Source organism: Castor canadensis, chromosome 2 (assembly GCF_047511655.1).
Source record: "Castor canadensis chromosome 2, mCasCan1.hap1v2, whole genome shotgun sequence".
Classification (NCBI taxonomy): domain Eukaryota; kingdom Metazoa; phylum Chordata; class Mammalia; order Rodentia; family Castoridae; genus Castor; species Castor canadensis.
In genome coordinates this window covers 66574974-66601443 of record NC_133387.1, presented here as the reverse complement: position 1 = coordinate 66601443, position 26470 = coordinate 66574974, and the positions used below count along the sequence as shown (strand labels likewise).

Sequence of the window (26470 nt, the reverse complement as noted above, 5' to 3'; positions counted from 1 at the left end):
AATCTAGGTCTCTGCGTTATTTTGCAACTGTATGTGAATCTATATAACTAACTCAAAAAGTTTAACTTAGAAAAATATAACAAAACTATTAATGTTAACAACACACAGTGCGATTCTTTCCAGGACTCCAAACATAAGGAACTGACTTGACCCCCATTGTGAACTATACCATAAAGGCAGAGGTTGCAAAGTGTTCTGCGAAACCACCATCGCCAATGTTGATGCTGCACTCTTCTTAAAAGATTAACAGCTCAGTAATGCTGTGACACTCTACCATGTTAATTCCTGTCTTTCTGAGAACTTGGGTAAAAGGAGATGTATATTCAAAATAAAAAAAGTAGATGCAGAGTAAACATATTCCTAAATGTGAACTGGAACTGTGAAGTATAAACTCATGTATTTTATCTTAAAAGTAAACAAATTGGCAAAACACAATTGTTGACAATTATAAAAACATGAGTTCATTAGACAGTTTTACTTATTATTTTTTTTTTTGTGGAACTGGGATTTGAACTCAGGGCTTCAGACTTTCTAGGCAGATATTCAACCACATGAACCATACCTCCACCCTTTTTGCCCTGGATATTTTGGAGACAGTGTCTAGCTTTTTGCCCAGGCCAGTCTGGACCTCGATCCTCCTGATGGTTCCTGCAACAGCTGGGAGACAGGAGCACACCAGCATGTTCAACTTTTTCTGTTGAGATGGGATCTTACAAACTTTTTTGCCTGAGCTAACCTGGAACCAAAATCCTCCTGGCCCCAGCCTCCCATGTAGCTGGGGTGACAGGTGTATGCTACTGCACCCAGCTATTGGATGAGATAGGTCGTGCAAACTTTTTGCACAAGCTGGCCTCGAACTGTGATCCTCCCATTTGCAGCCTCCTAAATCACTAGGATTACAGGCATGAGCCACTGATACCCAGCTGTTTTGCTTTTACATAGGTTTAAAATGTCCATAATGGAAACTTTTTTTAAAAAATGGGGGCAGAAAAAAAACCCATTCTACAAATAGGAAGAATAATAGACCTACCAAAATCTGTATTTAACTAATAGAGAATTCTAGTAACCCTTTAATATAGTGCATTTAAATCCATGACATACTATCAGATGAAAAATTAAATTTCCTATAAAGTAAACCATACTACATTGTCAAAGGAAAATTTTCAGAGATGGTAGGATACGAAAATAGAAGTAACCAAAATTGAAAATGTAAATCTTAACAATGATAATCTACATTGATTCATTAAGTGTTTCATCCAGAATTCATAATAAGTTTTATTAATTTTCCAGTAAAATCACTAACAATCTTGTCAGGTATGTGGAACTTACCTAGGCTGACAGCGTTCACATAGATACGTATCAGGAATATGCTGCCTGTCAATCCCCATGCAGTCAATATGTTGCCAAACACTTAAGAAAGAAAAACAAACAGCAGAACATATAAAACATTAAAACTACCCTGAAATTAAGAGTTAATATTCCATTTAATTAATAAGCACCTACTTTGAGCTTAGCATTCTTAAAGGTACTATGACATATGTCTTCAGGATACAAAACAGGAAGGCAAATAAAGGATACATAAAACAAATTTCTGATCAAACACAATTGTATTGTATATTGTATAGACTACGAATACTATATTAGAAACTGGAAGATGTCCACACTACTTCGAGTTCATGGGAAAAGCACCCTGGAGAATAACAGACATGAAAAGAATCTCATTTTGGGAAACAGGAAACAAAAAAAGTTATCATTGTAGGCTTTATCAATTAACAGATATGAGAAGGTGGCCAGAAAGTGATCGATACATATGAAAAGGACTATTCATTTTGTGAAATCAGGGGAAGCAGTAAAACTGGATTGTTTCCTCCATCAACACTGAACAACTTTGGTGGCATACCGTATTAATTGAAAACAGCTAAGTAAAAGAAGGGAAAGACCAACTAAGTGGATTTCAGACATGAGTTAAGAAAGGTAAGAACTAGAATAATGGCAAAGAAAATTTCTGTACCATGGGTACAGAAATTAAACTGCATTACTTTTAATGGAATACATAGACCAAAGGTTGAGGCAAGCTTCTCAATTTGTTATTGTATTTTATTGCAAAAACTTCAATTGTCTAAGGTTGATACATATATAAGCCTGTTTCCAAATATAGTCTTAGCTATTTCTTACATAACAGTTAGCCACTTCTTATATAAACACACTGAACTAACTGCTATTGTATTGTTTTTACTTCTCTACTGAATGTTGGGACAGGGACTCATCAAAGGTACAGGTGTGAAACAGAATACAGATGTGGGGGAACAAAGCAGGACCAATGCTAAGGAGCATTAGGATGACGGGTAATGTTAAATTTAAGGGGTAATAATACCATGCCGATAACAGAAGAAAACAAATGATCAGAGCTGAAGTGGTCAGATTTGAAAGAGATGAATATAGGGTAGTAGATCACTGAAAAAATATAAAGAGGCAATGTAAAGAAGAAAAAAAGATTAAGCCTTGCAGCACATTAGAGAGAGAAAGAGAGAGAGAGAAATATATCACAAGAATAGTCACTGAGAAGCAAATACCTTGAATAATCCAAAAACTGTGAAGTGGTCTTTTAAGAATGTGTAGGTGGACATAAAAAATTCTAAGTACAATTTTATGATTCTCTAACAGAGAAAACTGTACATTATATATATGTCCTTACAACTGGATCGAAACATTACATAAATTATGCATCAAAATAAAAATATTGCTAAATGGTATACACTTTATTACACTAGAGAAGATTGATCAGGAAAAAGCTCTTTTTTATGATTAGCTAAAACAAGAATTGACAGTTTCTGATAAGGAAAATAATAGGCTTTTTAAATTTACTCCTGAACAAATTTACTGAGATCATTACTCATGATAATGGTATGTGTCATAGGAAAGGAGAATTTAAATTTTAAAAGGTACCACAGTATGTTTTTATTATTAAAATAAACTCAAAGTATTCACAATACAACTTTCCATAAACAAAATCATATTTCACATTCTACATTGATTTCCCTTGTTTTGGCAAAAGTAAATGAACTTTTTGAAATACAAACCTAACAGCATGTTTATATCAATAATATTCAACTCCTAATCATTTGATCTAATACATGGAAACACTAATACAAATAAAGCAAAGTAATTTCTATTTGGCTCTAAAATACATTTTCATACTCACATTTAAATATGGATATAAACCACACTACTTCAGATCAAATAATGAATAATGAATGCCATATGGACCAGATCCAGGAAATTCTGTGAAGCTAACAAACTTTCTTGTTCTCTATAACATGCTACTTAAATACTCTGTTCTCTACCCTATACAGGGGATACACTCAGTAACTTTAAGGCTGAAATCCTATTGTTCCCTCTCCATTCTCCCAAACCCTTCCCACAAAAAAAAGAAAAGACAAAAAAGAAAGAAACAAAACCCCACTTTCTGTCCCAATCACACCTTCTCTAGGGGAGGAGGCCTTTCTTGGTGTTGAACCAGGGTTGGGGGAGGGGAGACTGTGGTTCTGGTTCAAGAAGACTCCAGAGTGCTGCAAGGTTCAAGTCAAAAGGAGGTGAAAGAGTCAGGTCAAACAATCATCAATCAAAATGTTTCATTCCCCCAACTTGGAAAATCACAGTTGATTACACTGCACAAATAATTACAAAAGAAATAAAAGTAGCCGATTCTCTCATTTCTATCTTGTCACTACAATTTGTGTACTTGTATTACTACTAAGTGAAAAGAAAGATGATCCTATATAAATATAATTCAGAACTGACTACTAATCAGTTCATAACAGGGATTTCCAATAACCTCTTAGCTCTTTTCAATAGGGACTTTTTCTAGAAACAAAACACAATGCAACAATAGTAGCAGAAGTCCCACTTTAAAAAGGAATTATTCCTTCAAAAGTGACTTTAGTTATCTTTTTCAAATTAACAACCAAAGCATTAAAAAAAATAAAGTAATGGTGTGAAATATTTTACCTGCATTTGTCACAACAGATCATGTATCCATCATCATGTGTAAAACCACATATGCACCTGGTCACATCAGTACCGTAACTTCCATCCTCAGATGTGCTGATTGTAGTAGCACTGGAAGTTTCATCAAAATTAGGAGTGGTAAATATGCCTACTTCATTTTTGCTAATCAGAACTGATGGAGGAGGGGAAGCTGGAGGTGTTGGAGGAGGACGAGCACCATAATTATGGTCCTAGACAATGGAACGCACAAACAACACAATATTATTTTCAAAGAGAAGAGCTAAGCAACTGCAATAAAATTCAGCTTTGAATCAGAATGCCCAAAACCTGTGGAACTGTTCCATTTCTTTCTTAAAATTTTTAAAATAATGACCTGATGAAGCCTGATATTAAATCACAGGGGTAAGTGAATGTAACTACCTACAAAGTGAAGGTCATCTTTACATCAATGACATTTCCCCTCTCCCCCAAATCAGAAACTGTCTTACAGTCCTTTGGTCACATTGCTTTACCTTCACAATGAAACAGGTGCATGATGTGCAAATAAAGGCTAATAATAACAACAATAATAAATCTCTGAAGAATAACAAAAACATTAGCAGAAGACACATTATCACTGTAGACTATATAATAGGGGATTTAAAATTTTTGGTTATTTTTATTCTGGTCCAAGTAATAGAAGTTCTCATAATTATATCTTTCTAATGTCATGAATGTGTCCAGTACTGTAGCTATTTAAATCTAAATTCTGCTTCTTACTAACAATAGTGGATAATTAGACATCAGCTTTCATCTCAGCTATGAAACAGGGATGAAAACTATCTTCAGGAAAGGTGGATAAAGAAGGATGATGGAGAGGGTGAATTTAACTAAGATATGGTATAAGCACTTTTGTAAATGTCACACTGTACCCCCACTACAACAGTAATTTTTTTAAAAAACTAAGATATAGTATAAGCACTTGTAAATGTCACAATGCACCCCCAGTACAATAATATAACAAAAACTTAAAGAAAACTATTTTATGAGGTCGTTTTTGAGGATTAAGTGAGATACTGTATGCACACTTAACATAAAATCTGGCACATAATAAGTGCTCAATAAATAACTACAAAATTTACTATATACATTACTATATAATTTAGAATTAACAGTAGACAGGCAATATAACTTTACCATAATCTTTTTATTGAAAGAGTAAAAAAATAACATTATCATAATCAACAATAATAAAAGCAATAAAACCTCTAAGGAGTTCCTCTTTTAGAATCTTAATCCCTTAATAATATGGTTAAGTTGAACTACAAATTATATGCCTCGTTGTTTAGATAGTATGAAACAAGTATGCCTCTAAAACTTTCAGTTTTAAGCACAATACCACACACATTTTCTTTCAACCTCTAACTTTTAAGAAATTTCTGCAGAGAAACGTTTGACACTTACCGCATAGGGCAAACCAATGTAACTGTGTGAATGATGGGAGCTGCTGGTATATAACTGGTGGGGATAACTGTTGGATTTCTCAACTACCACAGGGCTAGCTTCTACGGATTCTGGTCTGGGGGGAAAAGAATTACAGCAATGAGAATTCCATCTTTTTCTTTAATCAATTAAAAATTTAAGTACTTACACTAAATAAAATATTGACAATAAAAATATAATGTCTATTTATAGCAGGTACCCAGCTTATGGGTAAGATACATCCCATCTAGATTCTGTGTCTTAACAAAACTTTTGCTGAGTAAGTAAAATGAAATGCTGTGTTCCATGTTCAAATGTAATTTTCTAATCATTAAAAAAAATGGCTAGAGACCAAACTTTATGTACTGCACCCCGTGGCACTGAGAAAGCTAAACACAGGGGGCAGGACTAAGGACAAACTGAATCTGTACAGACCTTGACTCAAAACTCTTTATGTGTTGTGTGTATTGGGATAGAAGAGAACCTTGGGAATCGACCTAAGGGAACAGGGAACCGCCTACAGTAATCTCAGAGTTGTGAGCTCAGAACAATTACATGGTGAATGACCAATTACTGATATAAATGAGAATAACACCTCTCCAACTCTTGTTGACTTTTAAGCTCTCTGCCCTAGTGTTTTACATCCATCACCTTCCCCATTTCTTTACTCATACCTAACCTCCTAAGCTCTACTTTGTCTGATTCCTATTGATTGGTGTGATGGGTCTTAGAAGCCTCAGCAGTGTCTATAGTGGAACAGGGGTAAAAATGTGCTAAGCCCTTCATTTCTAGATCTACAAAAGTTGTTTTTTATAGCTTCGTGTATTTCACTTCTGCAGAAGCATTTGAAAAGCACATACAGTAGCAAGTCTAACTCACAACTGACACTCAGCACTGGCGCAGTGAGAAAATGCATAATTTATGTATCTAAATAAACCACTCATACCACATTCTTCTGACACTTTACAGTCAGTGACTTAAGGAAAACTAATCTGTTTAGCCTTTATTTTCACATCTGTGAGATAAGGTAATATTTAGATCACAATATAAAACTAAATGCAACAAAACATAAAAAACTGAACACAGAGGTAATTCAACAAATTATAGTTCATTCCTTCTTCACTAAGTTGAGCAACATGAAATTACTACTGATATTAGACCAATTTTGATCTATAAAATGGCACTCATACAGTTTAACTTAATATTACAAATGTCAGCTGTGCAGGAAAGAATTACCATGGAGTAGAAAGGCCTACTTACAAGGTGGGCTCTTGGTTGGCATTGGGAATTTGGCTAGCAACCATTTCCTTTACCCTAGGAAACATTCCTGAAATCATAAGGGTGGATTACTGTGCCTCAATTGCTGAACAATGTGGTTTATGTTGAATATTTGCTTTCCTTTAGGCAGTCTGGGATTTTGGTACCTGCAAGGAGATGGTACTCACATGTCAGCCTCTCGTAAAGACCTTGACCATAGAGTCTCTAAAGAACTTCTCTAATAGACAACATTTCGCATGTGTTGCCACAACTCGTTGCTAAAGGAATTGTGTATCATATATTACTCAATGAGGAGAGTAGTTTCCTCTAGATTTCACACCACGTACTCTTCTCTTTTGCTGATTTTGCTTTGTATTTTTTGCGTAAATAAACCTTATATATAAGTTATGTTAACTACATGCTGAGTCCTCTGAGCTCTTTTTCATCAAGCCTGGGGGTGGTCTTGGGGACAACTGACACATCAATTCATCAACATGGCAACATAGATCAGTATCTTTAAGAAAATTTTATATTCCATTTGACCTAGTAATTCCAGATCACATTTATTCTAAGTAAATCATTTAAGATCTGTAGAAACATTATGGCAAAATATTGTTTGAACTGCAATTTTTGGCTCAAATGACTTTTATATTCAATAAGGGGTTGGATGTATCCCTAGAATACCAAGAAACCATCCAAGTAAGAGTCTAAATGTTAGTAAGAAAAATCTTTTCAAAATTTATCATTAAAGGCAAACTACATGATGATACAGTATGGATCCATTTCTCTTATTACTCTTTGTACTCATAGATACAGAGAAAAAAAAAAATCTAGTAAGTGCATGCCAAAATGTCGTTATCTCTGGATAGTTGGATTGTGGATGTTTATTTCCTTTACGTAATAAATTTTGGGTAGTGCCTATTATGACTATGTTCTACTCATTTTTTTAAAAAGGTTAAGCATACATATATGCTTTACATAAACTTTTGAAAGATGTGCCACACATTGACATAAGACAGGTAAGGAAAAATTTATATTTATTTCCTACTTAATAGGGAAAAAAACCCAACTCTAAAGGACTTCCAGCCCTCAAGTCCATTCAACCAGGAAAGCATAACCTTTTTTATTCAAAAGGTGGTGCTGCCTATAAAGTATTCTTTTCTATAATATATTCAACTTACCTCTCTTTAGAAAAAAGCAAACATGTTTTTAAGTCAATAGATACATCTAAAGTATAATTTCTTCTCACAAATTGATTCAATCTAAGTGGCCCATATAATATGTCCACTATTTTCATTCTTCACCTCTTTGTCTTTACTATGAAATAGTCCTACCTTTCCTGAAGACGGTCACCCTGTGAAATATTATATACCAAGAAAAGTGACTTAGTAGTTTGTATCCCCTAACTTTGTCATGTGTATATGGCAGATGAATACTTCATTACTATCAATTTCAGCTGATTTTGGTGCTGGTGATAAAACTCAGGGCCTGAGCTATACCTCCAGACCATTGTCAGTATTTAACAGTGCTAGCAGTCCAACTCTACCCCAGAATGCAACCAGTGCAGCTGAACCTTACTATATATAGTATGCGTGTATATACATATATATAATTACATGTCAATATATAATTATATACTTGTATATAATTATGGTCACTAGGGTTACAGAGATAAATTAAGAGATAGTTCTTGCTTTGAAGAAGCTCACAGTCTGGTGATGTATGGAAGACACATAAAGTCATATTTTACTGTGAGAAAGAGAACACAGAAACCAGATTTTGAGAGGGAAGGGCATACTGGCTCATTGAACTGGTGTGAGCAAAGGTAGAGACCTGAAAAAAGGTTTATTAGGGAAATAAACATTTCAAAATAGCTTGAATGTAAAACAAATCTATGTAAATCTATACACACTTAAAAGGCAGAGGTTGAAAAGATTAATTGAATGTATATAAAAAGCATACATACCATTTAAGAGTTTAGATTTAGACTTAAAAGCATTAGGAAATCAGTAATGGCTAAGAAGAGAAATTAAATGACATTTGTTTTTAGAAACTCATGAGCTGTACATGTTGTAGCCATTAGGTGAAAACCGGAATACAAGGAGTTTTTGGTGTGAATTCTTTAGAAGGCAAGAAGGGAAAGAACAAAAGATGGATGTAGTACTAATTTACTGAGTTTGAACTACTCAGGAGACACCTGAGTTAAAGAGGTCCAGTAATGCAGAGGTCTATATGGGGAGAGCTCATGAGACAGGATTAGATGATAAAAAGCATGTGAAAACAACAGAAGTGGATGAATTCTCCTGGAGGGTTTACAAACTAAAGGTAGGTATAGGTCCGAGAAATCACAAATACATAAGGTAACAGGAGAAAAATCATTTAAAAGGAGTTTCAGGGCTGGAGGCATGGCTCAAGTGGTACAGAGCTTGCCTAGCAAATATGAAGCCTTGAACTCAAACCTCGTACCAACAAAATAAAAATAAAAATTTTACAAGTAGTTTAAGGAATAAACAGAAAACCAAACTAAGAGTCTGGGAGTTTCTTAAAATCCTATTCATTGAATTACTTTATAAGACCTATTTATTCCACTTCCAGGTAAATAGATGGGTCTCCGACTTACGGTGAATTTTCAACACTATGATCATAGGAAGGCAATATACATTCAGTAGAAACCATACTTGGAATTTGGCAGTTTGATATTTTCCCAGGCAGGTATGAAAGTGTCTTGTAAAACTGGGTGGAGGCAGCAGCAAGCCACCATTCTTAATCAGCCTTAAAATTACAAAGGTAAGACATGATGTAGACTAGGTATGTTAAATGTGTTTCCAACTTGCGGTACTTTCAACTGCAGATGGGTTTATTGAGTTGGTTTATTTACCCAACTGTAAGATGAGGAACATTTGTATGCCCCAAAAAGTTAAGCAAGGAGTTAAACAGACACTTGCAAACCAATGTTTAAGCAGCATTATTCACAAAAGCCAAAAGATGGAAATGACCCAACTGTCCATTAACAAATGAAGGGATAAGCTGGTTGAGTAGCTCAAGTGGTAGAGCTTCTGCATTGCACATATGAAGTCCTGAGTTCAAACCCCAAGACCACTAAAAGCGAAAAAAAAAAAGAAAGAAGGGATAAGCAAAATATAGTACACCTATACAATGGAGTATTAGTCAGTTGTTAAAAAGAATAAAGTTCTGACACATGGTTACATATGTGAAGATTTTGCTGATGAAATAAACCAGGCACAAGAGAATAAACATTTCATGATTCCACTGATAAGTAATAGGCAAATAGAAACAGAAACTAGAATAGAGATGATAGGGGGTAGGAATAGGGGAAAGAAGACATTATTTAATGAATGAAGTCTCTGAAGTGATGAAAGGGTTTAGAAATAGTGATGATGGTGGCACAGCACTGTAAAGATGCCTAATGACACTGAGTTGTACACTTAAAGATGGATAACATGGTAAATATTATTTTACCACAATGTTTCAAAAAAATATTATTTTCATTAGAGCCAAAATTAGAACCAATAGTATCAAATCCTGCTGCAAGCCCAGGCAATGTAGGGCTTGGGGTGCCACTTAGTGATAAAGCATGTGCTTAGCATGTGTGACAACCTGGATTCCAGGCCCAGCACTACCCTCATTTAAAAAAAAAAAAAGCAGGCAATGTAAGGCCTGAAAACTATGCATTATCTTTCATGTGACAGTGGCCAGTGACACGGTCAAAGTAAAAGCCAGCTTGAATGTGACAAGTAGGAAAATTAGTAAAAGGAAGAATAAAGCAAAGATTCAAGCATCTGAATGGACATATGGTTTAGACAGTATCCAAAGAATTACAGGAATGAGATGAAAAAATAAAACTGCCAGAGGGTCAAGACTTAACCCAAAAGAGCACATAGCCCCTACCCTCTGATCACTGAGGTGGTGTGGGGAAGGCTGTTGCTAAGCCTGGGTAAGTTAGGCAGATGGAACAAGCCCTGTGGTAGGGCTGGTTTGTTTCTGGCCCTAAGGGAGTTTCAGGGTGTGGTTTCCTTTCTCTCAGAGGTACTGGACACTGAAGGTAGCATTGTCTTGGCCTAAAACTAGTGGTAGTGGACTCCCCACACAATGCTCTCACAAGACTGCTGATTAAGGAGTCAGTCCTGCTTGGTGTGGGATGTGGTACAGAGGGACAGGAAATGCTCAGATAAAGAGACTACAAAATAATGTTCAGGTACTGTCTTAAGAGCTATTTTAAAGATACAAGATCATGGACTCCAACCTCTGGTTTTTCAGTCAAGGAGATGACCAGACTTAAGTCCTAACTCATTGTATCCTTCAGACATACCATATACTACTCTGGGTCTCAATCTCAACATTTGTAAAATAGCTCCACATTTGAAATGAATTCTAAGTGAGATGGCATTTTAACAGAGAAGACAAGACTAGGCACAGATCTCTTGAATTGGTCTAGCACTCTACCCATCAAATTGTGCTGTCACTATCACTCCTGTGAAATTTATAGGAGTGTTATTTATTCCTGTAGATTAGTGACTCAATTAATAGCCTGTTAAAAAATAGAACTAGGTCTTGCTTTACACCAGAGTTACACAAAGCCTAAATTCTAATAATCTTGAATTTATACCATTAAAATTCTCATTGTTTCACTAATATTACACTTTTTTGGTCACTGAAAGTAGATGTATTTTTAATGTAATAGTTTCATTCTTTAAAATATACTGTTTCAAAATGTGTTGTAGTTCTAAGTTAATGTCAAAAGCTTTGAACCAACTACCATTTTGTTTGCAGTAATCTACCTGATGTCACATTTTTACAAATTTAAAATCTTATTTATATTAAAATGTCCTCCCTTATCCTTTAAAAAGCTATCATAAATTATCATCTAAGCCACATTACATATACTTAGTGCAGATATTTCAGTAACTTGGGTGAACTGAAGATCTAAAAAGACAGAAATGTTAATTATTAATTGAAGAGCATTTAGACAAAAGGAACACTTTTGGAAAATGGCTAAATAACCTCCAAATACTCAGAAACTAGACTTTTATGACTTTCTTCTTGTCGAAAATTTGATTTCATCCCTATGAATCCTCAAAATATAGATAAGTGCTGATGAGAAGCTCATAGCAATATTTAAGGTAAAAATTCTAATTCTTTCAATATGATAACTTTCAATAGCATATACTATATCAGTAACGGCACATAGAAAGATTGTATTAATTGTTGTACTAATAGAAACAAAAGACCTCCATGAGTTTTCAATATGCTTCTTTTGATCAAAACTTGTCATTTCTTTCATGCCTGTCAAAACATACTACCTTTTAAAGATATAGTAAAATTAAACATATCATCATACTATACAAATAATTTTTTGTTTTGTTTTGTTGTTGAAACTTTTTTTTTAATGGAGAGTAGGTTTGGTATTATACTGTCCTGAATCTATTGCATGTAGCATTTTACCTCATTTAACACATCTATTAACAAAACCTGGCTGTTCTGACCTATGTGACAGCATGGATCTAGAGCCATGCAATCCTTAGTTCAAACCTAACTCTATTTTTCATTGATTATGTGGTAACAGATAAATTTGTTAATCTCTTTGATTGGCATTTTTTTTTTTGTAATATGGGAGTAATGCCTGCCTGACATTTGCTGGGATGGCTAAAAAATATTATATGCTCAAAGTAGGAGAGCTTCTTAATTAACACTGCATCACAGATGTATGGATACAGAGAACTGTGTGTGCAGTACAATGAGTGAAAAAAAAATCTCTCATGTATGAAACAGATGAAAAAACTCATCATTCTAAGTACAGTTCTAAACAATGCTATGAAGGTATATAAAATGGGCTTTTGAATATTAAAGCAAAATCACATTTAAATGAAAGCACTTCCAAATTATGATAAGCAAATCAACATTCGCTTTGGGAGCATCAGAAAATGTTAGTTTCTTGATAGTCAATTAGGTGTAAAGACATCACAAACCAGAAAAGTTAAGCATTAGTGGAAAGTGGACAAACTGTACTAAAAACATTTCAGTATTTACAAAATATTTTAGAATCTTCAATTACACAAATTCAATGAAAACAAATTAATGAATCTGTCAGCAGGTGGCTCTAGTGACACTGAAATAGTATCACATACTAAAGCAATGCATGCAAGGTAAAAACTGAGACTCAGAAATTTGGGGTTAAAAAAATTCATATAACAATCTTTTGCAAATGACGATACTAAAGTCTAGAATAATTAAGCAGGTTAAAGGCTTACTAATATGTTACTGGCAAAACAAAACTGAAAGAACTTCATTGTCTTTATCTAGTACTCTTAGTCAACAAGCAATAATTTAGCATTTACTGTGCTGCTGGGAGTCCTGCTCCGAAATAATTCACTTCTAAAAACATGCCTTAGTTTTTAATCTGTTCCCTTCACTCAAAAATATGCATAATATAACAGTTTATTACAAGAATTTCCAATGATACTGAAGAAATTTGATGGTAGTAATAATTAGAAGAAATATAGTGTTAATGATGTTTCCAGTTTCTAAAAAGGAAAAATCAAAATTACACATGTGACTCACATGCTTCTATTTGCCAGGGCTGTGCTAAAGTTCTAACTTCCCAGCTGATTAGAATTTCCTTCACAATAGGGATAAAAGTTCATGCTTCACCTCTGTAATCTAGCCTCTTAGGAAAATGTCATCTGCAGTTTATGATTACATGATGACCCAAAATGTGCTGCATCTTGAATTGTCACTATTGTCCTTTAAAATTTGCTATAAGCAAGCATCTATTTCTTGTGTTATCCCACACTTATGGACATGCAGCTAATCAAAGAACTCAATAGATAAAGCTTCCTGATTTAAAAAGCTGCTAATCAGTTTCCTTTAAATTGTATTTACATCTAGCTCAATTTTTCTTTTAAATCTACTATTATTTTTCTACTTTTTTTTATTATACAAAGAATCATGCCAGGAACTGGTAAGAAAACTAGTCAGCAACAGAGATTGGTAATTTTCAAATCTAGGAATAAACACTATGCAGGAAAAGGCTTATTGTCAATATTCCAGAGTGTCTAATTAACGGACAAGTTTGAAAGTCTATAAGAAGCTGGCATCAACTACACTTCTATTCAACAAGACCTAAGCAATAGTTTTTGTTAAAGTTACAGATAGTAAGATATTGTTTTAAAATCAAGTATCTTTACTTAAACCTGGCTATAGAATGTTTACAATTACTTTTGTAAAAAACTTAAGCTCATGAAACAAAATTTTATTCTTCTTATTAAAGCAGATTTCCCTAACTCAGTAGTCTACCAATCCTTACTAATTAGTTATGACTAAAGTAATTTAAAATTATTCTTTTTAGTTCAAATGTTTTAGGAAGAGCCAATTCTAGACCAAGGTAATAGGAAACAAGAAGTAAACTATAAGCTCTCCACCTTGAAGGAACGGGAAAATGAAACTGAAATTTATCAAAACTTGGTGATGAGAAGAAAATAAATATATAACAAAGAACATGGACTTAGTGGGAACAATGAGTTTTATTTGAGAGATACAATAATCAAATATCACTGCGAATAGAAACACTAGACTTTAGCAAACCCTTTCTTCACTGATCCTGAACAAGATCTTCAATTTTATATATCTAAAACACTCCAGGCAAACTATATAAACCACAAGTCATCTAATAACCTTGGGAGTATAAATTTTTGTACAGTATGTTAAATGATCAAATAAACAAGTACCTCCCAAATTTTAAATTAGTTTATTAGTGATAAACTGTACTTTAGCAGTAAAATATTTTTTAAGAAGACATAATTAATAAATAAAATTATATGCCTACCAAATGAATACAATGAAACTGAATTCTTTTTTAAAAAATGTTTGGAAATAATTATAGATTCATAAGAGGTTACAAAAGGAATGTAGAGTCTATGTGCCTTTCCCCCAAACTCTTGCTTTACTTTTTTTCCAGACAAGGTCTTGCTATGTTCTCCTGGCTCAAGCAAAGCTCCTATCTCAGCCTCCTTAGTACTGAGTAGTTAAGACTACAGTCATGTACTACCATGTTCAGCAACCTCTTCCATCTTAACAACTTTGGTATCTTTTGGTTACATATTAGAAATGAAAAGGAAGAAAAATGCTAACTATATCAAACTTTCTTAGGAAAACAACTCAAAAAGTTTATGTATATGTGGGAAAAATGTGGCTTAAGGGCTTCTTTTGGCAGGGAAGAATGTGATTTAAGGGTCATTAAGGACTTTCAGATTTTATATTTAAAAGGAGAATTTAAAAGTTTGAAAATTAAACCACAAAAATTCTGTTGGTTGTCCCAAAACAAAGATTGGCACCATGTATACTCTGTGTTCTCTGAATAGGGAAAAAAAAATGCATGAGGGAGATACATCATTATGAGAAACAAAAAAAAATTTCTTGAAAACAGGAGCATTTCTTAAAATACAGTCATTCTTTAATTACCTACAAATTGAATCATTTTCCCTTAATAAAAATGAACATATTTGTAAGAAGATTTGATTCCATAGTAAGTTGTAGTGTAGCTTATCAATACTCTATAAATGCATTTGACAAAGAAAACAGGTAGGTACCAGTGGGGGTGGTGGCTCATACCTGTACTCCAAAAAGTTCCAGGCCAGCCTGGGTGACAATGTCAGTTCCAGGCCAGCTATATAAGACTCTGTATCACCAAAAAAAAAAAAAAAGAAAGAAAGAAAAGAAAAGAAAATAGGTATCTACCCCCTCTACTTTACTCGTTCAGTAAGTTATTCATTCCTTTTTAGCTATATAATTAACACTAGGCTTTTTCTGTTTGTGACTTGCCTTATAGTTCACATACTAAACATACAAATGAGACACAAATGTATCTCACATTATATACTAGGCTAACTTAAGGGAAATATAGGACTGTGGAGTTGAATATTTCTAGGAAGCAAATAATCTTTGATTATTACCCATAAATGCCTATAACTAGTATTAGATTTGGGTATGTATCTATCAGATGTTTTATGTTAAGAAAGACTAGGGGTTGGAGATATGACTCAGGGGCAGATTACTGGTTGCCTAGAATCATGAGACCCCTGCCCCAACTCTAACGCCCCCAAAAAACAAAGATAGATTAGTATTTTAAACTGAGAGCCCCTTGCCTCTCAATCCCTGCTTCTAAGTTATCTTCGTTCATTAGTAGTGTCCATACTTGGGTAGAATAAATGGCAGTCAATTATCATGAGAGTGCCTTGTTTGAGAATCTATTGTTTTACAAACAAAGCAAAACAAAACAGTGCAGAGGGAATATCTACTTCATTTATTTTTCTGGGATTTAGTTGTGTGATTTATAGTAGTTCTAAAAACTATGTAATAGTCATACAGTTAAATAGGATATTTATTGAAGCTGGGCAAGGTGGTGCACTCCTGTAATCCTAGCACTTCAGAAGCTTAGAAGTGAGGATTACAAGTTCAAGACCAGCCTAGGGTATATATCAAGACCCTGTCTTAAAAACAAACAAACAAACAAACAGAGAAACATTTAATATACTATAAGAATATTAGAGAGCATCTCAAGGACTTTTCCAATGGTAGTAGCAGGAATGGTGAAAACACTTCTAGATCACTAAAAATACCAGCAAAGGAAGGAACAATTACAGCATTTCCTTGCTCTCCATGTGACAGTTTCTGGAATCCCAAAATAAACAGATTTTTTGCTTTTTTTAAATTTAAGTTCTGTGAAGTTTAGCTTTCTGGCTGATAAAAGTCCCATTATATAAGATGCATCTATACACTGAGCTAGAGAACAAACATACATCTTTTTATCCCTCAGAGTCAATACTCACTTGAACTTATAATTTCCAAAAACAATCTTCACAGCAATAGGGATGGTCATTCAAAAACAAAAGATGTTAAGTTAATCCAGACGAGTATCCACACAGTAAGGATGGACAGGCAAGGCAAGAATCTTTTACTGAATCCATCAGAAATGACTTTCATAAAAATAAAAATCATGTATCAAGAAATACTACCTTCATTCTATTGAAAAGTGTCTTCTATTTGGTTTTCAACTTAACTTTCTATTTAAAGAAGCAAATCCTGGACTAGTGGAGTGGCGCAAGTGGTTAGAGTGCCTGCCTAGCAACCAACAAGCCCTGAGTTCAAACCCCAGTGCCACCAAAAAAAAATAGCAAATCCTGTGTTTAAGTGGACATTATGATATGTCCATTGCCCAACTTTAAGGCCACTTTGCACGTGGCAAGCTAGAGGCTATCCTGAACTTCACAGCGAGACCCTGCCTCAAAACATAAAGCAAGCCAGTCATCTTATTCTTAAAGCCAACAACTAGCAAATGGAAAAGACAAAAAGAAATGTTCAAAAGAAACAGCATTTTGGCTGAAAAGTTATTTATAAAAGTAATCTTGGCTAAAGGAATTTTTATACTCAACTTCTGATATTTTAGTGAAGAGTTCAAGATGGGAAAATCTATAAATGCAAATTAGGCACTGCTTGTTGGTGCTAAAACAATCATGTGAAATATTTAGCCTTTGCCTATCCAAAATACCTTTAATTTCAATACTTACTCTGAGCCTGCAGCCATTTCCAAGTATGACGCTTCTGCTGTATCAACCCCCAATGGGATCACTATGCTCATGACGTTCGCCTCTGGTAAATTCGATTACTATGGAGTCCTATGCATTGGTATCCAAAACACTGGGGCATGCCAGCCACAGTGCTCATTGCAAACATCTAAGTGCATCCACAAACCCTGTTTAAAAGATATGAACACAACAGTTAAGAATCATCTTAACTAACAACAGTCTAGCAGCAATCACACTACATACAACAGTAAGTAAAATTCATGAAGAAAGCATTATTTGTTAAGATCTTAACATAAAAGGGAATTTGTATCTATTTCATTAATTTTTCTGCAATTAAGTTGTGTGATTATGATCAAAAGACAAGTTTCTGGGGATAGAGTGAAACAGTAAGAACATGTGTTTAGCATATCTGAGGCTCTGAATTAATTCCCAGCACAAGAAAAAAAAGTTTATGAATCATAACCTTCCTTAGGGAATGGATCAGGATGCCACAAGAAGTATTGCTAAAGGCTTATTGTTCAGTGAATAACCAATGAATATTCATTTTAAAAGATAAAGTGCAATTTCTTATACTGCTACTATCCAAAAACAAGTTTTTTAGGTTCAGTTTAGGATCTAGCATAGTAGGACTTTTTTTTTTTTCCCAGTACCAGAGTTTGAACACAGGACCTACACTTCAAGCCACTCCACTGGCCCTTTTTTTGAGATGAGTTTTTTTGAGATAGGGTCTCATCAACTATTTGCCCCAGCTGGCTTCGAACCACAATTCTCCTGAGTAGCCAGGAGCACAGGTGTGAGCCACTGGCGCCCAGCCATAGTAAGACTTCTTAGTGAATAATCAATCCTTGAAATTCCAAGGCGGGTATCTACCTTTATTTTGTCACTAAGGACCGTGAAACTAAGAAAGGTTAACTTGACAAATGTTGCTCAGCTTAAGAGATGACACTGGGATCTACCCCAATTCTACCCTACTGTTTATATATGTATACAAAGAAAACTATTCTATTTATAATAAAATCAATCATCTTACAGTGCCTGTCATCTTCCATAATATGTAAATATCTATGCTTATCAAGGGGATTCTTTATTCTTTTTCAGTTACCATTGACATAAAGACCCTATCTGAAAAATAATAATGCAAAAAAAAACTGGGACCATGGCTCAGGTGGTAGACCACCTGTTTATCAAGAATAAAGCCTTGAATTCAAACCCTGGTAGGGGGTGGGGGTGGGCGGGAGGTATTTGAATTCAAAATCACCTTTTTTTCCTAAATTCACTCAATACCACTTGCTATATGTTGAATAGCAATTTAGGAACAAAACAGATATGGACAATCTTATAAACTGGAAAGCAGCACAAGCACAGTCAATATCTGTCTCTGTATTATACCTGAAATAAAGAACAGCAGCGTTTCTTCAAATAGTAGACCTTATATTTGCCTTTAATTTTTACAATCAAGCTTTAGAATATCCACTCAGGTTAATTCTCATTCTCACAACAGATTGTGAGTTCATAACTCATGAATTGGGGGGAAAAAAGTATTAACAATGGTTTGAATATGATAAAAATTCAAACCATATGTAACTAGGAGAAAGCTATTAGAGTACAAATTATTATAATCTAAAAATAAGTTGGACATGTTGGCACATGCCTGTAGCCCCAGCTACTCCAAGAGAGTGAGGACAGGAGGATCATGTTGAGCCCAGCAATTGAAGACCAGCCTGAGAAACACGAAGAGACCTTGCCTCAAAAACAAACAAACTAACAAACCACACCTAATTATGCCTAAATATTAAGAATATTAACTTTGAAGGCTGCCTCTACCACTTATTAGATGTGTGAGACTAGGCAAATTATTTCACCCTAAGTATCATGTTCAATGTTTATGAAATGAGGCTTTATCCTCAGAGTGTTTCTGTGAAGCAAATGAAATAATGAATGTAAAGCATTTCAAAGAGTGCATTATATACATTTAGCAATCAATACTTAAAACAAGTTGCGCATCCCTAATCCAAAAATCTGAAATCCAACATGTTGTAAAGTATGCTCAATTTTCAGATTTTTGAATGAGGGATGCTTGACTTTTGAGGTCTATACAAATATTACAAAATCTGAAAATAAATTTCCAAATCTGAAATATTTTCGGTACCAAAAATTTCAAATGAGATGTGTCATGTGGTTCCAGGATAAATTGTTCTCATTTCACCACAAAACAATGTGTAGACATAAAGACATTCTCACTTAAAAAAAACCTTCTTCTAGCTTTTGAAAATAAAGTATGATTTTCTACTTGCCACATTTTATAGTTTGTCTCACAAATTAAAGTCTTCCCCCCACCCATGATAATTAAAGCTGAGTGAACAAGAAGAAATGCTGCCCTACCCAGATAAGAGTTACTTCATAATAACTAACACAGAGCAGTAAAATTATAAAATTCAGCATGACAAAACTAAGTCTGTTCTATTGAAATGTTTTATTTCCTTGAAATGCTAAAGACTTGGACCTAATAACAGGTACCAACTGCAATTAAAAAATTATTTTCCTTGTTGATAGCATCCAGCTGATGGATATTTTCTATAGCTCAGCTACTCTTTATATTAGAATCCTAAGAAATCTTGTAATTTAGATATTTGTTACATTTAATTGTGCAATTAGTTACCAGAGCTCGGTACTAGAAATCAAAAATAAAGTCATTATGTACCTTCTTAAACAATTGAGTAATATTTCTAATCTAAAATGACTTACTTGGTACACATTTAATAATGTGTCCTCTTTATATAAACATGCAATCCTCAATAAACAACCTTATATGGTTGTTAAATAGTAATGAAAAGTTTGCTATATAAGACTATTTTAGACAAAGGCTTGTATCTGTGATTATTGCCTGTGTCCAAATCTTATACTGTACCTGGAAGGTAACAGTGTTCTACAAAGAATTGGTGATTCAAGTAGAGCACCTGAGATGAAACTGCAGCTCTGGCTTACTAACAAATGAACTGTCACCCTATACATCGAGTGCTATAAAAACAACTACAAGAAGGCTGACAGAGTAGCTCAAGGGGTACAGCGCCTATCTAGCAAGCATGAGGCCCTGAGTTCAACTGCCCTGTCCCACAAAAAATGAAAACAAAAACATTCCCATGACTCATCTAGAATTGCATCTCTCTAAACCACAGAAGCTCATTTATAAGTTAAAGATACATCATCATATCTGAAATACAACTGTAGACTCTGAACTTTAGTTAACAGGAAAGAAGACCTTAGTCATTTACTCACATGAAGTCATATTTATTAAGACCAGAAAATGGCAAATATTTCACTGTTCCATTAATAGCAAAAACACTATGACCAGAAAATGCATACTGCTTAAAAATTTTTAATAAAATCATAAATACAGCCAGCCACAGTATTTCACACCTGTACACCTAGTTACTGGAAGTTAGAAGAGAAACAGAAGTTGAAATCAGTCAGTACGAATGAAAAAGCTCATGAGAACTCCATCTCAATCAATTAAAAAAAAAAAAAAAAGGCTGAGCATGATGGTGCACACCTTTGGGAAGCCTACGTAGGATGATTTGGTACAAGCCAGTCCAGGCATAAATGCAAGACTCAATGAAAAAAAACTACCTATTGGAAAAAGAGGTATGGGTATGGTTCAAGTTGTAGAGTGCCTGCCTGGAAAGCACAAGGTCCTGAGTTCAAACCCCAGCACTGCCCCCCAAGCCCCCCCAAAAAATCATAAATCCATTAGAGGCAAATCATTGTCTCTAAAAATAATTTTTTAAGATAAGAAAGCCAATATAGTAAGCAGAAAAGAAGTGAGTTTATATGCTAGGCATAAAGGGAAAAATTCACCATAATCCAAATTATATGTAAGTCAAAAAACTGGTCATCCTACTGGCATACAGACAAAATATACTAAGAATAAATGGGAACCATCAAAGAAATAATATAAAAGGAAATACCATGAGATGTCTGGGAAATCTGAGGTCCAAGAAAGAATAAATGTCTTCACAAAACCTGCTATCCAGAATAGACCTAGAAACCAAGTGAACAGAGCAGTACTGAGCTATTTTTAAATGGCATAAATATATATGTCAGACTAACATAGCACCTACAACCAAAGGGGCTCACAAAGACAGCAGCAAATTCCTTTTTAAAGATAAATTTATTCTTTATTGTTCAAACAAATGAATGCAAAAAGAAGCAAAGGCAACAATTAAAGTTAAATGCCAAATCAAATTGAGAAAATACAGTATCAGAAACAGATTTATTAGTAGAGCAAAAGTAACAATACCAAAAAAGCTATTAAAGCAGAAGTAGAAGACTGAGGCTGCTTTTAACATCATGTTAAAAAAAAAAATCACTGATAACATTAATACAATAACTACTAGGCAGAAAGACTGAAAACATAAAGGACAAATTTTCCTAATATTAGGAATAAAAGTGCCCATCTAACAATCTCTTTTAGGACAGGGTCATTATTTTCTTTCTATTCCTTATAAATGCCTTACAGAGTGCTCAACAAATATTGAAAAGTTAACTCGTGTTTGTATTTTAGATGTGTATCACAATGTGAACCTTTGGCTTACTTAACTAATAGATTTGAAACAAACTAGAAAAGAAATTGAGAGGGACAACATCCTGAGATTTCCTTATAAATTAGAAATTAAACTGCCTTTGCTACTCATTTAAGATTTTATTTATAGTAGTTGACATATGTATAATAAAAAGAATACTGGGAAATCAAGATCAATTTCAAGTTAATACTATGAAACCTTAGGCAAGTCATTTCACTACTCTGGGTTTCAACAATAAATAGAGACTGATTAGAATGAGAATCTTCCTCCTTAAACTGTAAAATTTAAGTTGCTATTATTATTAATATTATTATTTTGAAGTAACAGGGATTGAATATTGGGCCCTGAGCATGCTAGGCAAGTGCTCTTCCAGTAGAGCCAGTCCCCCAGCCCTTTTGTTTGTACTTGGTTCTTGAGAAGATAAATTTGCCTAGGATGGCCTCAGGGTACAGATCCTTCAGCCTCCACCTGACTTAGCTGGGATTACAGGTGTGCCCCAACCATGCCCAGTTTAAATCTTATAATCAAAGTATATTAACAGATTATTTCTGGTAATCACAATACAATGTCAGATTCTAAAAAGTTATAAACTACATATCTGATAAGAGAATAAATATGTATTTCTCCAGCTGGGTTAACCTTAGTACCACGCTCCGCAAGCTTTTAACTGATACTCAAAGCTCCCCAGTGAGTGGTTGTAATAATGACAGCAAATGCTGAGTGCTTAATATGCTTTTGATATAGGTACAGTTATTATCCCCATTTTACAGATAAGCAGAAAGGTAAAACATGTTCAAAGTTAAAATCAGTATTTGAACCCTATGTGGTCTTGATTTCAGAGCTTACACATTAGTCTGTCCAAAATTAAAATTTGCCAGATGACTGGCTAAAATGTCTCTATCCAAAATATTCAGACTGCATTTAGTCTGGCACATTAAATGAAAGTACAGTAACAAAACCCACCTTGCTCCTCTGCCAAACCTGATCTAGTTAACAAACTTAGATCCATTCTATAAGAATACATGAGAATACAATAAAGTTGAGAAGCAAGGACTCAAAGTCTAAAATTTGTGCTTAAAATATTTTAAGTAAAGTGCAAAGTACATCATCAATGAGTAAAGATAAAATTCTCCATTATTTTCAAGCATATGCAATGCCTCTGGAGAGCAGAAGCAACTCCTATGGGGTTAGGGAAACCATGTTCCAAATTCCACATTACTAACTGAAGAATAAGTATATGTTCCTTATAGAGAAAATAATTTGCTAAACAAATATGATGTGTTAGAAAACAATGGCCAAGTGGTTAAGTTTTAATTTGAATTGCTTGATAGCCATTTGTTTTCCACACACAAAGAATTTTACCAATTTAACTCACTTTCATGGCAAACAAAATTCTATTTAGAAAAATCTGTCTTCTTACACTTACGGTTTTTATTGGTAGATCTACTTGAAAAACTAAACTATATATACAAAATTTAATGTTCAAAAGGGACATTTCTGGTCAGAAGGCCTGAGTTCAACCCCAGCACTTTAAAAAAAAACAAAAAAACCCAAGAATTTTGGAATCTAATGAAAATGAAACACGACAAAATATCAGAATCTTTGAGGTACAGCAAAGGCACTGCTAAGAGGAAAGTTTAGAACTATGAGTTATTAAAAAAGAGAGACTGAGAAAGATCTCAAATAAGTAGGCTAGAAAAACAAGAATAAGCCAAACTCAAAATTAGCAGATGGAAAGAAGCAATAAAAATTAGGGCAGAAATGTAAATAAAACAGAAATCAAAAAAAAAAGTATACAAAGAATCAATGAAACAAAAAGTTGGTCGTTTGAAAAGACTGATAAACCCTTAGTCAAACTAACCAAAAGAAGGAGGAAGGGAGAAGACCAAATTAATAAAATTAGGGATGAAAAGGGGGATATCACAATACCAACAAAATTCAGAGACTCGTTAGGGAATACTTGAAAATGTAAATTCTAATAAACTGGAAAATCAAGAAGAAATAGATAAATTTCTACATCCATTTGACCTACCAAATTTGAACCAAGAGAATTTAAAGTACTTAAACAGATTTATAACAAGTAATGAGAATGAAGCAGAAATAAAGTATCTCCCAACAAAGAGGAGGCCAGGACCAGATCTATTCCCTAATGAACTCTACCAGACCTTTGAAGAACTAACACCAATGCTCCTCAAATTATTCTGTTCAAGGGAAAGAAAAGGAACAGTACCGAACTCATTCTATGAAGACAGTATCATCCTGATATCAAAATTCCATGAGGGCACAACAAAAAAAGAAAATTACAGACCAATTTCCTTGACAAACAAAGACCCAAAAATTCTCAATAAAACACTTGCAAATTGAATTCAAGAATACATCAAAAAGAACATACATAGTAAATTGGTTTCATTCCAGGGATGCAGAATAGTTCAACATGTGCAAATCAATGTAATACAGTACATAAATAGAGTCAAGGACAAAAACCACGTCACCACTTCAATAGATGCAGAAAAAACATTTGACAAAAATTAAACATCGTTTCATGCGTGCACACATACACACTTTTTTTTTTGGTGGGACTGGGGCTTGAATTCAGGGTTTTGAGTTTGCAAAGCAGGTGCTCTATCACTTGAGCCACACCTTCAGTCCTCAACATCTTTTCATAATAAAGGATTTGAAAAGCCAAGAACAGGTGGCTCAATCCTAGTTATTTGGAAGACAGAGATCAGGAGGATCAAGGTTCCAGATGATTCGATCCTATACTTAAAAGTCCTTAAAGACTCCCAGACCCCAAAAAACTCCTAGACCTGATAAACACTTTCAGCAAGATAGCTGTATACAAAATCAATTAAAAAATAATAGCTTTTCTATATACCAACAAAGAACAAGCTGAAAAAGAAATCAGGAAAAAAAATTCCATTCACAATAACCTCAAAAAGAAAAGAAAGAAAGAAAAAAAAAAAACTAGGAATAAACTTAACCACGGAGGTGAAAGACTACTAGAATGAAAACTGTAAGACACTGAAGAAAGAAATTAAAGACACCAAAAGATGGAAAGACCTCCCATTATTCACTGACTGGTAGAATTAATATTATAAAATGGCTGTGCTACCTAGAGTAATCTACAGATTCAATGCAATTTCCATCAAAATCCCAATGTCATTCTTCACAGAAGTAGAAAATTCAATCCTAAAATTCATATGGTATCTGGCATTCCCAAAGTGTTGGAGATCATAGAACTACAATGTAAAATCTAGGAAAATGGGGCCTTTTATGCAAGTACTAATTCAGAAATTGGTAGTATCTAGTTAAAGTTTCTAAATATAAACGTATAATTTCTATATCCTACACACACAAAACTTCAGAGAATAAGTTTAGCCTTTGTTCATACTTTAAGGATATAATAGTGATTTCATTCTAAAAGTTTTACATATTCACTTTATGCTCACCATATGGCCCATAACTTTAAACCTTCACATGAACTGTTTGATATACAAAAACAGAAAAGAATTTTCACACTTAAGAATAATCATCACCCTAAATTTCTTAAAATCTTACTTTTATATACAAAAGTATTAAGTGAGTGCTGCAAAGCATGACATCACATTGTTCAGTGGGCTGTAAAATTTCTTTCAATTAAAAACAGTAATGCTCATTATCTACATGAGTAATTTTCCCTCAGTGCTGGAGATCAAACATGATAGAGGCCTCATACATGATAGACAAGCACTATACTGCTAAACTATACTTCCAGTACTATGTGAGTAATTTTTAAAACATGCTCCTAGTAGTCCTAGGGGAATTAGAGATATGAGACAGGAGAAAACAAAGTTAGAAGAGCTAGCAAAAGAAATGTGAGAAACAGCATGTCCTATAAATTTAAGGTGAAAAGTTGGAAGGTAGCACAGCATGTTCTATGTGGTAGCTACCAAACATGAAAAGAACATTACAGGGACACTTTCAGCAATATAAAGGAACAAACTTTGATACAGGCAACAACTTAGATGAATCTCAAAGGAATTATATTGAGTTTTAAAAAGCCAATCCCAAGGGTTACATACTGTGAAATCCTATTATATAACATTCTTAAAATGATAAATGCTAGAAATGGAAAACAGATTAGCAGGAAGGAGAGAAGTGGGTAGTTACATAATACCAAGGATTCTTGTGACAGAACTGCATTTGAATTGTGATGGTAGACACAGCTAGCTATAAATGGAGTAAAAATGCATAGAACTAAACACACAATAAAGGACAAGTAAACCTGGGAAAATCTGAATAAAATGGGAAACTTGTATCAATGTCAATATTCTGGTTGTAACATTGTATGAAAATATTGCAAAATGTTACCAAAAAGGAAAAGTGGGTAAAAGATATGAGGAATCTCTGCATAACATTTTACAACTGCATGTGAATCTACAATAATCTCAAAATTAAAATTTTAATGTAAAAATGACATTAAAATTGTGGCCTTTAAGGTTTTTTGCAGGGGAGGGGGAGAAGGGCAATGGTAGTAATTTTCCTATAAATGAAAATCTGTAGGAAAATCTTACATAAAAATCT

The 26470-nt window shown here is 34.0% G+C and overlaps 1 protein-coding gene across 7 annotated transcripts in view; it reads right to left on the bottom strand.

Annotated features, from left to right (window-relative positions):
* Kmt2e (lysine methyltransferase 2E (inactive)) overlaps nucleotides 1-26470 on the bottom strand; it is a 79418-nt gene that overhangs the window by 36302 nt on the left and 16646 nt on the right. For 5 of the 7 annotated variants that reach the window (XM_074064928.1, XM_074064932.1, XM_074064934.1 and 2 more), the window contains exons 3-7: nucleotides 21293-21365; nucleotides 17310-17494; nucleotides 5452-5566; nucleotides 4009-4238; nucleotides 1330-1410 (exon numbers count right to left, since the gene is read on the bottom strand). In XM_074064928.1, coding sequence (XP_073921029.1) covers nucleotides 1330-1410; nucleotides 4009-4238; nucleotides 5452-5566; nucleotides 17310-17380 — 497 coding nt within the window. In that variant the 5' untranslated portion in view covers nucleotides 17381-17494; nucleotides 21293-21365. The remainder of the gene's footprint in view (nucleotides 1-1329; nucleotides 1411-4008; nucleotides 4239-5451; nucleotides 5567-17309; nucleotides 17495-21292; nucleotides 21366-26470) is intronic. The other 2 variants (XM_074064930.1, XM_074064929.1) reach the window with 1 other exon arrangement.